Source organism: Phoenix dactylifera, chromosome 16, assembly GCF_051530095.1.
Source record: "Phoenix dactylifera cultivar Ajwa chromosome 16, Ajwa_hap1_PhDact_Kaust_v1.1, whole genome shotgun sequence".
In the NCBI taxonomy this organism is placed as follows: Eukaryota; Viridiplantae; Streptophyta; class Magnoliopsida; order Arecales; family Arecaceae; genus Phoenix; species Phoenix dactylifera.
The window spans coordinates 7229059-7245581 of NC_143205.1; the positions used below are offsets into that span (position 1 = coordinate 7229059).

Sequence of the window (16523 nt, forward strand, 5' to 3'; positions counted from 1 at the left end):
AAGATTTTCTTTCCTTTCTTCCTCTTTATCTTACTACTTTTAGTAGCATCATCCCCTATTGATCCAAGATCAGGGGTTTCAAGTATATAGGAAATTTTCTCCTGAGTGAGTACTATCTTTAAATTCCTCAACCAGTCCACATAGTTTGGACCAGTCAACTTGTTGGCATCTAAGATGCCTCTTAGTGAAAGTGAAGAAGCCATTTATGCAGAATTTTATTCTACATATATAAAGAACAAAACTAACATAAGCAGACCAATCATGATGACACATATGTAATTAGACTAGGACTTTAATCTAATTTGTCTCCTACTATTTTTATCGAATATCATAGCCCTCTCCTATGATAAACGTGAAAATATAATTTTTCTTAGTAGGGTTGAGATCCTGATTCATCATAAAAAGCCTTGTGGTTACACAACAAACTCTTATGAGTTCAAAGGTAGGAAACTCTTTCCAGTTGCATCTCATGCAATTCTCAACTTTATCTTGTCCTCTTAAAACACTTATTGCCTTGTGTTAGCACAACAAACAATAATGTTTTAGTTAAGTCAAACCCTTCATTTCCATATAGTCATATTCGAATAATATTGCCCTTATGGTTGCACAACAAAGCAATATATTAAAATATGCCATAAGCATCTTAATGCACCAAGACAATATAAAATCAGTCCCCATAGCAAGCCTTGTGTTAGCACAACAAACTAGCATGGATCTTGACATAATAATGTCGAGGCATGAAGGAAGGCTATCAATAGTGTTATATAAATATTAAGCTTATCCATAATAGGTAATCAAACAATTGGCCAGGTAAGCAGGTGGGAGGCTCCCCTTACTCAGAGAGTAAGGTCCTAATTAGAGAACCACCTTTAGTGCTTTCCTTAGACACCAATTAGATTAATTGTTCTAGAATGGGTTAGCTCAAAGTTTTTCAACACTATGACTTAATATAATTTTTATTGAGGGCTTACTAGTCTCTAGCACATTCTTTAATTGTAACATATATTTAACATGTCTAAAATAAACTATCATGCATCATGGCTATCTCATAGCATGTATAAATTATAAGCAATTGATTGAATCAATTAACATGCTTCAACATATCTTCATATGGAAAATTTCATATCATGACATTTTATTACATATCACATCATATATGAATCATATATTTCAGCATTTCATTAAGCATACGACATTACTATCTCATAGTAAATTAATAATCATACATCATGCATTATTTGATTGAACCAACTAAGGACGGCTCTGATACCACTGAAGGGTTCTAGCATGTTATAATGCGCAGCGGAAGCTAGGAATTTTAAAATTTTCTTAATAAAGTCCCTATGCATGAAACCCTTTTAAGCCTAGATCACCTTAATGATTACAATCAAATGATATAATATAAATGCAGAATTAGTAAAATACCTCAAACGCTAATCCAAAGTGTACAATCTCCACGAGGCGTCCAAGTGTCCGCCCTCCAATGGTGATCCACACGAAAAACTTGATCAAGACTTTAGCTCCAAAGACTTTTGATCCTTAATGCAGAATTCTTCTAAAGAACTCAATTGGCTTGCTTTCTTTCCTCTCTAATTTTCTTTCACCTTCTAAAATCACTTCTAATTCTTTTGTCCTAAAGAAGACCACCTTGTCTTGGATTAGGACACCCTAGAAGCAATCCTAGAAAGAAGGAAACTAATGTAAGAAAGAAGGGATATGAGAGAGAGAGAGTTGGATTGATTTCCGATAATTAGAAAACACCGGGAGCATTCCCTATTTATAGATGGCGTACGGATGCATTGTAGCCATCCATTCATGCATGAAGAGGGGCGTGAGATCAACGGAGGCGTCATTTGATGAGAGGGCATATCAAAAAGTGGTTAGGATAAGATCAAGCGCTTATGATATGGCGCTTCATTCCCTAAGCACCTCTTCATGAAATGCGCCGTACTCTTCCCTTCTTCTCACGCATGAAAAATAGGAACCAACCTTATCCATTCATCAAGGGTTGATGATGATCCAAAGGCCATGAAAGAGGGCGCCACATATCCCTTAGGCGTGATGAAGAGAGAAGAGAGGGAATGGATAAGATCAAATAAATGGTTCATCCTTATCCATTTAATCTTCACGTATTCTCTCTTTCCTTCACCTATTTTTCATCACCACGCCTCCCAATGATATCCATCACGTCATCATGATCTCCCATCATCCTATGATGAAAATCCAATGGCTCCAATTCATGGCGCCATCCATTTGATCCATCTCTTCATCCAAATGTTGATCCAACGGTCAAAAATGAATGATTTATCAAATCTAATCCAATTAGACTCAAACCAAGCCAATTAGGTGCCAACTCTTGGCTAACCCATATTAGAATATGATCTAATCAAATTAGATCAATTAAGAATCAGATTCGAATCCAATTCGAATCAGATTCGAATCCAATTCGAATCAGATTCGAATCCAATTCGAATCAGGAGCTAAGGTTTGCAACACCAGCTAGGATGTTTATCTTGCAAACATGATCTAATCCAATTAGATCCTTGATAAGTTTTTTTGTGTGTGACCCATTGGGTTCCATACTTAGCCAGCAATAGGTGTGAGTGCGAGTTGACCCAACTTGATTAGAACTCTTCTAATCGATTTAAGTCCAAACTGCGTGAACCCGAACTTAATAATTAGAATCCTTTCTAATTGGTGATCGAATTAAACTCTTTAATTCGATCAAACCTATAAGACAAGATTGACGTCTAGCAACATATCATGTCTACCCGAAAAATATGGAATTTGGTGGAAATACCAAAAATACCCTTCAGTGGCAAGTTACCGTGCAATTCAATCCTTTAATCAAACTGCATCCCAAATATGTATATGAGTATGAATATATGTCAAACTCAATTTCATATTCATATTTTTCTCAATCTTTTAATGATAATTCAAATAATGAAACATTAGAAACTCTTTCTAATTTTTATTCTGCTTTGATCAAAGGCTTTCTGAATTATCATATGATTATAATAAATAGGATGCTATCTTCTCTTACTAGAAGTGATTAATTCATTGTTGACCTACTCATAATCTTCGTACACAATTCACCATATCCAGAAGACCTCGTACACAACTTATTGTCATGAATGAGTGTAAACCAAAATATGGGTTCATGTGCACAAGATACCATGGTGATCTCAGGTCATAGGATCAGTTGCACAACTCCCACTAAGAGAATCATCTTTTGACATGTAAGTAAGACTTCATAAGATTTCTCTTTGTAGGTCAATTCAGTGAACTCATTCTTCTAATGAGCACCCACATCTTTGTATTAGTGTCTCTACACAAATGATTTGTGAAATCAATCATCCTCTGCATCGAGCATACATAAGACGTGCCAGTCTTTCCGGTAAACATTGATCCCCGACTCAATGTACCAATGACTGGGAATATTTAAGATTAGGATTTTAGGATTTTAGGTCTCACTAGTATGATCTCATCATAGCCTCAAAACCATTGCTCTAATCTAAGGGGTTTATCACAAATATAATCAACAGCATATGATAAAACACAATGCCTTTATTCATATTTAAATGTCATGTATATGATTTGGACAAATCAAAAAGAAAAACCCTTCGCAATACATATTGCGATTGGCATGTAGGGCATCTACTGTTTCACTAATTGATTTGAAAAATATATGTCAATAGATACTTTTGGTCAGAAGATCAGAGCAACAAGAATCTCTTGAAAAACTGTCCCTCCATATGTTAATCCAATCTATGGAATATCAATTACCTTCTTCAACCAAAATTACTTACCAATAACTTCAACTAGAGGATGGTGTGGTACATGAAAAAAATCCAGGATGGTGTACGTCCATAGTATATCAGGTTTCTAACATGGACTTACAAAGAGAAGCAAGAGGACTCTCGTAGTGCTTTTACTTAATTTGTTGAGTTGATCTATCTTGGTGCATTTCTATTTAGGAGACACGTGAAGAAAGAAAATTAGTTACTTGGTTCTTAAAATCAAAATTGCCTAGAGGCGATCTTGAATAAACCAAGGATGGGAATTCATTACAGGAGTACCATGGTAACTTTTGACATTAATTTATCTTTGTTAGGCTTGAACCTATAAACTCATTTCCCCATAACTAAGATAAACAAAGAGGATTCAAAACATGTGTTCATAGGGTGTCAAATGTGAAAGAGTGTTAAGATGTCAAGATTCCAAAAGCCTAACAAGATTTTTTCCATGTAATTTTAGATAGGCAAAGGGTTCAAGGTTCAAAGCTTCGGTTTAATTTTGCATTTTAGTGGGCCAAACAAGTTCAAGTTTTGACAGCTTTAGTGGTTTCAGCTCCAGTTTCTTGTAAATATAAAATTGTCCAAAGTTGGGGGAAAATATAAATATCTAACTAAGACAAATTATTAAAATAAGTTCTGGCTTTCATCAATAAATAACTGTTATGCATAGTATGTATTGTGTAACCTGTATTTGTGCAGGTGTTTCTGCTTATGACTTTTCGTGAACTTGGGCATGTGCTCATATGATGACTATGTCTCCATGGTATGTAATTGTCCAACATCATATGGGTGTGGCTAAAATTAGTAAATTACCTAGGTGTTTCTATATGCACTGCACGTGTCAATGAATCTGTGTTGTTTATGATATTTATATTGTCAGATATGTTCACATTATAAGTTCCTTGTTGTATTTTCCCTTTTTCTTCTTTTGTTGTATTTGGCGCCTTCACCAAATCAGGTGCCTCATTGGCACCTTGAACCTAGGCTACAAGAGAACTTGGCATCTCGGTGCCCCTTGAACCTTCATAACTTGGCTAAGAAACAACTAAGTGGACATCTATAGAGTCTACGAGAATGGCACAAATTTTGAGCATTTATGCAGACCAATTTAACAGGACCAATTGCACCCTCAATCATTATTGCACTGTTTATCTTTACGATCTTAATTTCATACCTTATTGAGGGCGGGCCTTGGCACAGAAACAACGTTGCTCCATTGTGAGCTAGGCATCATGGGTTCAAAACATAAAAATTTCTCTTCATGCGAGGTAAAGCTATATACATTTGACCCTTCACAGACCCCACAGAGGTGAGAGCCTCATGCACTAGAGATACCCTTTTTATAACGTTCTTACCTTATTTTGCACATCAAGAAAAGCCATGCCTACTTCTAATTCCTCTTCACAAATACGAAAAAACAAATTGCATGTCAAAGGTGGAGCATTCCATTTTCTTTTCCCTTAATATTCAGCTAGCCTCATGCATTGGGATGCCCTTTGAAAATGTTCCTACCTTATTTTGCACGAAAAATTAAGCCTACTTTAAATTCCTCTTCACAAATATGGAAAACCAAATTGCATGTCACAGGTGTAGCATGCCATTTTCCTTTTCCCTCACCATGTTTATAATTCCTTCTAGATACTATAATAACTTGATAGTGCTGACTAATTCTCACCTACCAATCTAATGATAATGCCCAACTTTGCAAATATTCTATTATCTGTCCAGTCACAACCTATTTCATGCACCGCACCTAGACTGAAAAAAGGTATGGATGATTACATCAAGAACTACAAGGCATCCAGACTGGGGGAGAAGCATGACCCAGACCAACCCATTTTTCTGTGGGGCCAATCATTTTGGCCAGAAAGAGTCAAGCATGACCCAATCCCAAAACCAATGCATTCAAAACAGGTGGATCAGGTAGATTTTTCCAATGCAAGATAAAGATAAGTACCTAATCCATGTATGATAGAAAAAAGAATACTGATATATACCAAGCAGAGAGAGCTGTAAGAGTGTGTCAATCAAGGTTGCTACTAATGCCACTGATACAAACATTAACAATAGCAATGGGTTTTAGGCAAGACTTGGATGAGCCAATGTTGCCCTGGATCAGGTCATTCACGGTTCAACTGGTTTAGACCAGGTTAGTACATGGCTAAGGCCGCGTAGGAAAAATAAGACCCATAGCCCATCCAATTTTTAAATCAGTTAATTTATCAGATCTAGGCCACGCCTGCTGGCCCAAAAAATTGGCGCAACTCACCTTACTGGCCCACAAAACCAGAATAGCCCACTACCATAATATGGGCATCCAACGGCTCCTATGATTCAAGCCCATCTTGATTTACACACAAGGTAGGATCATGTGGCACAACTATATATGGGTTCCTGGACATAGTCTCCTTGGTTCCTTGGAACTCACCATTCATAGAAACTTCCGATGTAAACCACATCACTAACATATAGGTTGCACATGTCCTAACCAAGTCAGATCCAAGTTGGCTCACATGTTATATATGTAGAGGAAATCTGTTATTAAATTTAAAAAATAAAATAAAGAAAAAGGTTAAGGACTTTTTCAAGGTTATATGCACAGTATATACTGATGTTGGTGGATTTGAGGATCTAACATGCTGAGGGTCATGCTCATGGTAACAACTTGTGGAGCATGAAGGCCTTTATAGATCTGGAATATCAGTTCATTTCTTAAGATTATTATTCTTCTTAAGATTTTTATAACTTTTCTCTTTGCTTGCATTAAAGAGATCAGAGCACATTTTGCTGTGCAAATATAAGAAAATGTATGCACAATTGAATGAATGAATGAATCAAGAGAAACAAAGATCCACTACTAAGCAGTAACTTAGAATCAAGAACAAATCTAGTTGCATAAGTCTAAATCAAGTTTTTTTTTTATTTTTCTTCCCCCAAGAATGGGGCAAAAATCCAAAATGATTAGCAACCAATCATGAGATTATTCACTTTATCGCCCTGTCATTGCTTTTATAAGGCCAAAAAACACTTCTTGGAGTGCTAAAAGCACTTTTGGATGATTTTGAGGTATTTGATAAAAATTTAAAAATAGCTTTTCGGCTCCTAAAGCTGAACAGGGTCTACTAGGGAAAGCTCCAATTTTGAGCTTTTGGGCAAAAATCTACTTCAGATAAGTCAAAAGTTATTTTTTGGGGCAAAATCTCATCCGAGAGACTTGAGTTCGAGTCTCAGCATTAACATTTTTTAAAATAATTTAAAATACTTTTTATTGCCATAATTATTTAAGTTGGTATCATTTTATTGCCATAATCATGCAATTAAGAATTTTGAGTGTAACCTTATGATGATGATGAGGATCTACTCCCTCCTGATGGTTTAGAGATTGAAGAACTACGGGAACAAAGTGCAGAACAAAGTCAAACATTAAATAACCATGAGTTGGATGTTTTGCATAATCGTATTATGGCTCTTCTTGAACATTAACTTGTTTATTTACGCTTGTAACATGGATATCTAGAAATATCAGTGAACATTTATGTTTCTTTTAATTGCAGATATATGAACAATTTTATTGCCATTTGTATCCGCATAAACAAAGTCAAACATATATATTGCTATTAAAATAAAAAATATCCAGTTTGCAATTATAATATGATTTATTATTTCGTAATCACCATAAAAATTAATTTATTTATTATTTGGATTAAATGTAAAGAAATAATTTATTTAATTAACAATATTATAATATAATATAATAATAATATAATATAAATATAATCGTATTTATTATTATAATATTATCATCACTATTATTATATTATAGCAAGAATATAATAATCTTATAATATATTATTATTCTAATAAATATAAAAAATTATTTATTTATTAATAAAATATCAAAACAAAAAAATTTATAAATTACTACTTTTTAATAGCAGTTTTTGATAGTATATACAATTGGATAATTGAAAGCACGATGCAATGACCTTTATTATCATATCCTAATAATAAAAGTACTTTCCCAATTTTATTACGAAATAACAAACAGCTTTTTATCAAAAGCTTTACTAGTGAAAGCTCTATTGCCAAAAGCTCTACAAGCTCTACTCTCTAAATAATGTCAAACAAGACCTATTTCACATTTTGGCTTATGTAACATAATTGTATCCAATCCAACAAACTGTCTAAATGTAAATAGTAGTCTTTCTAATCTCAATTATCGCTAGTGTGATGTGACACTATTGTATGAAAGGACTATTTGACTGGGTTTTGCATTAAAGCTTCAATAACTGAAAGGCATCCAAAAATATACTCTCACAGCACAAATTTTGCAATTGTGTTAAGGGTAGATAAGGCCATAAAAACTGCAACATGAAGAGATTACCTGTCACAATCAGCCTGACCTCGACCTAGATCTTGATCTGCATATTCAATTTTTTTTAAAACAGCAGGGATTAGCAAGATTGATTGATAATAAATAATAGAAGTTTCAATATCAGAACTTATACAACCTATCATATGTACTTATAACTACCTTGAAAATCTGGCAGGAGAAACAGATCTGGATCTTGGAGAAACAGATTTTGATGGTGATCTAGAGACAGGCCTTCCCATTGACTTGCTGTAGAGGGAAAAAAATGAAATAAATTGTAAATGAAAAGAGGACCTCCAGCTATGCAGATATGCAAAAGTAAGAATTCACCTCCGACTCCGTCTAGGGCTTCTGCTCCTACTAGGGCTCCTGCTTTGGCTTCGACTCCTCGACATGCTTCCTTCATAGCTTCTTACCTAAAAACAGATCAAGTTTTGACATTAAAATAACATCATATTGGGCAAATTTGATTTTTAAGTATCATGGTCTGATTTAGTGCATGTTTGTTGTTGCTTAAAAAAAGTCTTTCTCTACCTTTTAAAGCAAAAAAATGCTTCTATGGAAATGCAATCCACACCAAAGAATTTGTGAAAGCAAACATGAAATAGAAAATACAGATGACATATTGAACTCCTGGTGAGCAGAAGCAACAAAATGTGTGGCAAAAACTATAAATAATAAATTTCATGTTGAGCTCACCCCTCCCAGTAGTACCAAAGTAAATGTCACTTGAACTTTAACAAGCACCAAAATTCTAGGACATGATGATATCATTACTGTTGATTGTACTGGCAATCGACACTAAATTTTCATTGGTATCTGTTGTTCAAAATTATGAAATATAACTGAAATAAATCCACAAAAGACACCAAGTATTGGTATATATAACACAGAAGGTTCATAAAGGGCTGAGTAAACGAGGTTGCTTCTGAAAGGCAATTAATCTATAAATGAATGAGAAATCAGGATCATAGTAAATAGGTGGTCAATTGTAAAATATAATCCTGGTGCAGAAGCATGACCAGGGAAAGAACACTAGCTAAAATAATATGTTGAGTTCTAAATATATATTAATGACAATAGCAGAATATCATAGACAACTAATACATAGGCCATTTCATGAAGCAATGCATGGCCATATTAGCAATTTGAAATTTTCGACAGTGATTCATGGAATTCACTTCAGAGTAGTGTTCTAAAAGGAGGCTGCAGTATGTGGGCAGTCAAAGGATTGCATAGTGCATACGAGGTATGCGGAACACATATGCCAGCGCATATGCAATTATTATTTTTTAACTAGTTAAAATAAATATAGCATATTAAATACAACAATAACAATAATAATGATAGCAATATCTTTCTGGATGGATAACAACAATATTAATAACAGTATCAACCAAACAATTAGTGCTTATTATTCAATACCTAACACCTAATAACAATAATATAACATAATTCATATTTCTAATACCTATGTCAGTCTCACTCAGAACCCACATCAAACCTAACCATCAGCTTGAACCTGCTTCACCAACATGGATCAACATAGCAGTAGGCAGTATATGCGACTCCAAAATACCAAGTGGGCTCCCATAAGCAGTCATGCAGTACTAAGCAGGCCATGTATGTGGCCACACAATGCTAACCAGATCACTTATTCAGTCCATATGGAATATGACCACATATGGTAACTGCATGTATACACAGAGGTGCGATCAAGGGACTATGCATATCTAGGTGTGCATGTAGCAGTATACACCTCATTTTAAAACATTGCCACAAGGCAGCTCGGGCCCCTAAAGAATTTTGAGGTGGTTTAATAAAAATAGGGCTAGATCTATTCAATTCTACAAGTTAAAAGTATATTGAATGCTTCCTAACACAAACTGTTTGAGAACTTTATCCAACAATTCAATAACATATTGTTGTCACTTGGATCTTTGAAGGAACGTGCATACATCTAGTATCTCAAGGAAGTAGTTTCAAACATGGTCATGGGCTTCGTACATACCTGCCAGCCTTATAAGTCCAGGAAGAACTATTAGAATGAAAGCAAGAAACACTTCATTTGCATGGGAATGGAAGGAAAACATGCAATGGGAGGGACAGTGGTTTTTGGAGGGAGATGGCATTCTCATTGACTATGCTGTTCGACCCCTTTACAAATTTATGGTAGCAAACCAAACTCTTCTCCCATCTACCAAGAAATCAGTTTTCCACCTCACATAGCATTTAACAAGGAAAACAGATCAAGACAACACATCTTTAAGACTCTTTTTACCTGCCAAATATCTTAAACACATCTTACGAATATCAATAACAAAAATTAGGTAGAAGATAGTGGAAAGCTTAGTTGACATATGTTTACGAATATAAATAAAAAAAAGAAAAGATAAGGAATATAATTGTGCTTGTCTTTCCAGTTGTTACTCTATAGTTCCTTTATGGTAAACAGATGTTTTTGCATGTTTTTCAATGATATGGCCTGATTCCTGCATTAGAGCAAATCTTCGGCATACTTTCCCCTTAGTTGTTGTTATTTAACTCTTCGAAGCATTAATCAATGTGGTACATATGGTTGTAGGGACTAAAAAGAACTCCCAGTTGCCCACATCAAGATTGGGTGCAAGAGTGAGAAGTGGAGCTATCAAAAAAGCATACGTCAAAGTAACGAAAAGTATTACAAAACAATATAAATCTTCCTGCAACCATAGTAACAGGATTCAGCAAATTTTTGAAAAATCCACAAAGATTTGCAAGGAGTTTACAGATGAAACCACAATTGGATGATCCTGTAAATAGTTTGGCGGTTTTACAATCATGGAATTCACAAGAGATTCACAAATAAAATGAGAACTTTTGTAAAAACTTCAACTCCTAATGCTTGCAGTTATGGCCTCACGTGTTCAAGAGTGTAGGTGGGGGGTCATAGGGGTTTGAGCTATTAAATGTGGAAGGGTAAAAATTGTTCCAAATCTATCAATGGTATGTCCGATTATCTTTCATGTTCTCAAGTTCCCACTCTCAGCTTTCATGTTCTCAACTTCCAGACCTCTTAGCCCCCCTCGCCAAGGTTTGTTATACCAAACGATACCGTACCATATCAGGCATACCATAACATACCAAGCATACCATACTGTACTGGTACCGAACAGTATGCTAACCATACCGTACTGACACTTGGTATACACAATTGTATCATATCAAACCACGTACCGACAATATAATAGGATGATACCGGTATATGAGGTCCGGTGTTGAGACAGCGAACCTTACCCCTTATCATTTCTAGTGTGGACACCAGTACCAGACCGCCTGTGACGCGGGTCTACGATCGTCACAGGAGGAGGGTCCAGCCACTCTCGTTATGGCTAGACTGTTTTGATGTTAGTTTATTTTATGTTATGTTGCTTGGGTATATGTACATATTGTTATGTTATGTTAGGGTCTTATTGGGATTAGTTTATTTGGAGGGACCTTTTTTGTATTTTGTAACCCTATATATGGGTCTGTGCATGTGTTGACTGGATAATGAATGTATATAACAAAAAAAATTGTTTCCCTTCTATTTTCCCCTCATCTCCCTTCTCTGTTCTTCTTCATCCTCTTCTCTCCTCTTTCCTCTCTCCTCTTTTCTCCCACTCCTCTCACGAAGCAGTGCTGCATCAGTTTGGTGTCAGAGCTTTAACAGGCTTGCCACTGTGCTAAAGCCTCAGTCCCTTTTCTTTCTCTTCCACTGTTGCCACTGTTCTCTTCCTCTTTCGATTCTAGACAAAAAAAAAACAAAACAGCTTCTGCTGCCTCCTTCCCCTCTCTCTCGGATCTCGCACCAGAAAAAAAAAAAAAAAGAGGAACCATTCTTCGTTGGCTGGTTCTCCCCGTCGTCGCACTTGAGCCCACCGCTGCCATCAGTCGCCGCCAGCAACCTCACAACGCCGCCGCACCACTGATTTCTGCCGGCGAACGTCGACCCACAGAAGCTCCACCCTGGTGTATGGCGGAGCAGCGTCGGATTCCAAGATTCCGGTGGGCGCACGAGATCTATGCTGTACCCCGAGCACCACGGATGCCGGAGCATGTTGACGGGCCACGTGCCACTCCCGTTGCCAAAAAGAGGAGCATCGCCTCTCTTTTTTCGTCTCTGTCCCTCAGACCTACAGTAGCAGCCGCCGGCCACCGCACACAGGAAGAGAGCTAGGAAGACACCACTAGTGAGAAGAGAACCAGTGTCGGAGCGGGTGACCGGTCGCCGGCCACCATCACTGGCCACCGAGATCCACCTGCAACCGCTAGCGAGAACTTCGGCACGATCGGCCGCTGAGAACCACCAGCAACCGTGGGCGTCAATCTCGGCACGTTCACTTGAAACCGTCAGTGAGTTCAAGTTGGTTAACGGGTAGGCTCCAAACCCGTTAACCCTCGTTCAGTAACCCAGATGCGTTTTCGGGATATTAAAAAAAAAGGAAAAAAAAAAGGTCACGTGACCTTCACGTGACTCCCGCACGTGACTTCCGCATGTGACAACCACAGGCGAAAGCACGTAACTTGCACGTGCTGTTCAAAAAAAAAAAAAGCGTACCTTTCGTCCCGACGAAGAACCCTAGATCTAGGGTTCCGCCGCCGTCGACGCATCGCCGCCACGCACGCTAAGTCGCCACTCTTGCCACCTCGCCCCACACTTCTGCAGCCTCTTCGCTGCTTCCGTCACCTCCCACCACCACCACCATGAACGCCCCCCATCCATCCCCCATCTCTCCTTCCTCCATCTTCCCGACCTCCCACCACCTTTTTCCACCCCTTTTTCACCTCACTGGCAGGAGGATCGGAGGGTCCTGAACCCTCCTGAGCATCTTCTACCACCTCACGGCCAGTCGACATCCGGCTGTCCAACCGCCACCGCCTTCGCCCGAGTTTCACGACCACCCTTCCGCCGTTGAAGAACCACCACCTCTTTCGTTTCTTCCGCTACCACCCCATCTCCCTTGCTCGCCACTGCCTTTACTTTGGTTGCCGCCTTCCTTCTTCTCAAACCCATCCACCTCCCCGATCCCCCATCTCATCGCTCCATTCCCCTCTTCCCCTCCCCACTTCCACTCGTTCACGGGCCACCCTTTCATCAGGCCCGCGCCCGACTTTCCTCAGGCCCAAGCCCGAACGCCCTCCTCCCTTTGGACCTCGGCCCAGTGGCCTGACCCGACTTTGTCCACACGGACCAGCCCACAGGCCTGCCACGTCACTGCAGAGCCCACTGCAGCTTGCCCTTTTCCCTCCTTTCTTCGGACCACAGCCCAGCAGGTCAGATTTGCGCCGATTGGCGAGCTGGTTTGCCGCACTTGAATCGTCATCTTCCACCAGATCAAGTTTGCCCTTGATATTTTTGTTTGCTTTCATTTTGGCATCAAATAGTTGTTTTGTGCTTGGTGGCATATTCTGAATATCCAAACACACGCTCTCACACACCTCCACGCAACACACAGCAACCCTTGTGACAACCCTCTTTATTATTAATTGTAGAGCTAGTTATCGTTGGGGCCTACAAGGTTTCGTAACACCTGATAATCCACTGGACACCTACTCTACTTGACTGCGGCTACTTGTTGGCTTGCGTCCCTTTCTAGTTCCCAGTTTGGAGTATTTCTCTGTTCGAGCATAGTCTTGTGTTATATTGAGCATTCACCTTGCATCTTAATCATCTATGCATGCAATAGGTCTACTTCACATCAATATTATCATCCTATGATAGGATAGCATATAATTAAGTTTAATCTTCATATGCACCTTCGTAGTGGTCGTGTCCTCTCACATTCCGACACCCAATTTACCATGGACGACCGCATCGAAGCCATACTAAAAGCTGTTGAAGACTTAACCACTAAATCCACTCATACCAATGCCCGCCTTGAGTCAGTTGAATCTTCCCTACATAGGCTCATAGAATCCAAAGAAGATAGTGCTGCCCACTTCCCCAATCTCGACTTCGATGAAACCCTAGCACCCCACGGCTCTGTTGGACAGGAAAATTTTGACACTGTACCCTTACCAGGACGTCATCATGCCTACCCATGCCCTAGAGGATCGGACACCATCCATAATGCTAACTGGGGTCATCGCTATATTGTGGAACCTAGACAGCCTCGTGACCATGAGGACGATGTGTTGAAGGGCATTCGTGTTGAGGCCCCCACCTTTGAAGGTCGCCTAGACCCAAAGGTCTTTTCAGACTGGACGCACAAAATGGACCACTTCTTTGAGTGGTATAATTTGTCTGAGGACAAGAAGGTCCGGTTTGCTAGGATGAAGCTAGTTGGTCGCGCCAAACTTTTTTGGCAAAGCACCGAACATTTGCTAGCTAGGAGACATCAACCCGCGATTATCGACTAGGTAGAGATGAAAGAAAAACTGAAAGAAAAATATCTGCCCTTTAGCTACCAAGATGATCTTCTCGATCGGTGGAATACCTTGCGACAAGGCAATCGGTCCGTTAGTGATTACATTGCCCAATTTGACGAATTTATGATGCGATGTAATGTGGAAGAAAATGAACGGATGGTCCTGAGCAGGTTTCGACGAGGTCTTAATGATGAGCTCAGGAAGGAACTCATCCTTCGAGAAATATCCACCCTCGACCAGGCATACGCATTCGCCCAGAACTATGAGCAGGTAACCAGGTCTACATTTGCTCGACGTCCTGACCATCGCGGACCACCCACCAGCACTTCCCCTTCAGGATCCCGACATTCGCTTGGGCCCACGCCTTCTAAACCTATTTCCTCCAATCCTACCTCTAACCGGGACAATAAGGGCAAGGGCATTCTTGGCGAAGCCCCAAAGGCAAGTTTTCGAATCCAATGCTTTAAGTGTCAGGGTTTTGGTCATGTCGCTTCTCAATGTGTGAACACCTCTCTTGTCATTGCAGCGCAAGAACAAGAGGATCAAGACGACGAAATTGAAGAACAAATCTATGAACCAAATTTAGACATCCATGATGTCGATGATAACCAAGAACGTACCGAAACTTTAGGATGCATCCAAACCACAACTCCATCGGTTGTGACTGAATCAACTCAATCTGCTATGAATGTAGTACGGTGTGCTCTCGCCCAACCCACAGAACAAGCTGACTGGAGGCGTACTTCGATCTTCCACACCTATCTTAAGTGCGGAGATAAGGACTGTAAAGTTATCATTGATAGCGGGAGCTGCATTAATGCAATATCATCAAATATTGTCTCTCGTTTGGGTTTGACTCCCGTTCTTCAGACCCGACCTTACAAGGTCTCCTGGATCGATACGTCTTCTATTCAAATCAAAGAACGGTGTCTCGTCCCAATTCAAATTCTTTCGTATAAAGACACCATCTGGTGTGATGTAATTCCGATGAACGTAGGTCACCTAATATTGGAAAGACCTTGGTTGTTCGACCTTGATGTCACCATCTTTGGTCGTTCTAATTCTTGTTCCTTCCTATTTGAGGGCAAGAGAATTAAACTTAATCTCCTACGGTCTAGGACACTTGACGAGGGCAAGAAAACAAGTGAGACAAAGGGCAAGGAACTCCATATCCTGAGTCCGTCCAAATTTGAACGGAAAGTCTCTAGTGATTCTATGGTGTATGCTTTACTTGTCTTCGAACACCAACTGCTTCCGCCAAGTGAGCTACCATCAGAAGTTCAGCTCATCCTTGAAGAGTTTTCTGAAATTTTTCCTGTGGACCTCCCGGATCACCTGCCGCCTTTGCGTGACATACAGCACGCTATTGATCTAGTTCCGGGAGCTACCTTGCCTAATCTACCCCACTATCGAATGAATCCTTCTGAGCATGCTGAGCTGCAACAGCAAATTAACGAGCTCATCCGAAAGGGGTTCATTCGTGAAAGTTTAAGTCCGTGTGCCATACCTGCACTCCTAACTCCAAAGAAAAATGGCACGTGGAGGATATGTGTCGACAGTCGGGCCATCAACCGAATCACGGTCAAATACCGTTTTTCCATCCCTCGCCTCGATGATATGTTGGATATGATGGCAGGCGCCACTATCTTCTCCAAAATTGATTTAAAAAGTGGGTATCATCAAATTCGGATCCGTCCAGATGATGAATGAAAAATGGCTTTTAAAACAAAAGCTGGCCTGTATGAGTGGTTGGTCATGCCTTTTGGCCTCTCGAATGCTCCTAGTACTTTTATGCGAGTGATGACACAAGTATTACGACCTTTCATGGGCAAATTTCTAGTCGTGTACTTTGATGATATCCTCATCTACAGCCAATCAAAGGAGCAACACTTCGATCATTTACGACTGGTATGTACAGCCCTGCGGAATGCCAAACTTTATGCTAACCTTAAGAAGTGTCCATT

The 16523-nt window shown here is 39.3% G+C and overlaps 1 protein-coding gene across 4 annotated transcripts in view; it reads right to left on the reverse strand.

The window, feature by feature from the left end:
• Positions 1-16523, reverse strand: part of LOC103720178 (serine/arginine-rich splicing factor SR34A-like) — a 47211-nt gene that overhangs the window by 6114 nt on the left and 24574 nt on the right. For all 4 annotated transcript variants that reach the window (XM_008809773.5, XM_008809772.6, XM_039118816.3 and 1 more), the window contains 3 exons: positions 8500-8585; positions 8332-8418; positions 8182-8218 (listed from right to left, as the gene is read on the reverse strand). In XM_008809773.5, coding sequence (XP_008807995.3) covers positions 8191-8218; positions 8332-8418; positions 8500-8585 — 201 coding nt within the window. In that variant the 3' untranslated portion in view covers positions 8182-8190. The remainder of the gene's footprint in view (positions 1-8181; positions 8219-8331; positions 8419-8499; positions 8586-16523) is intronic.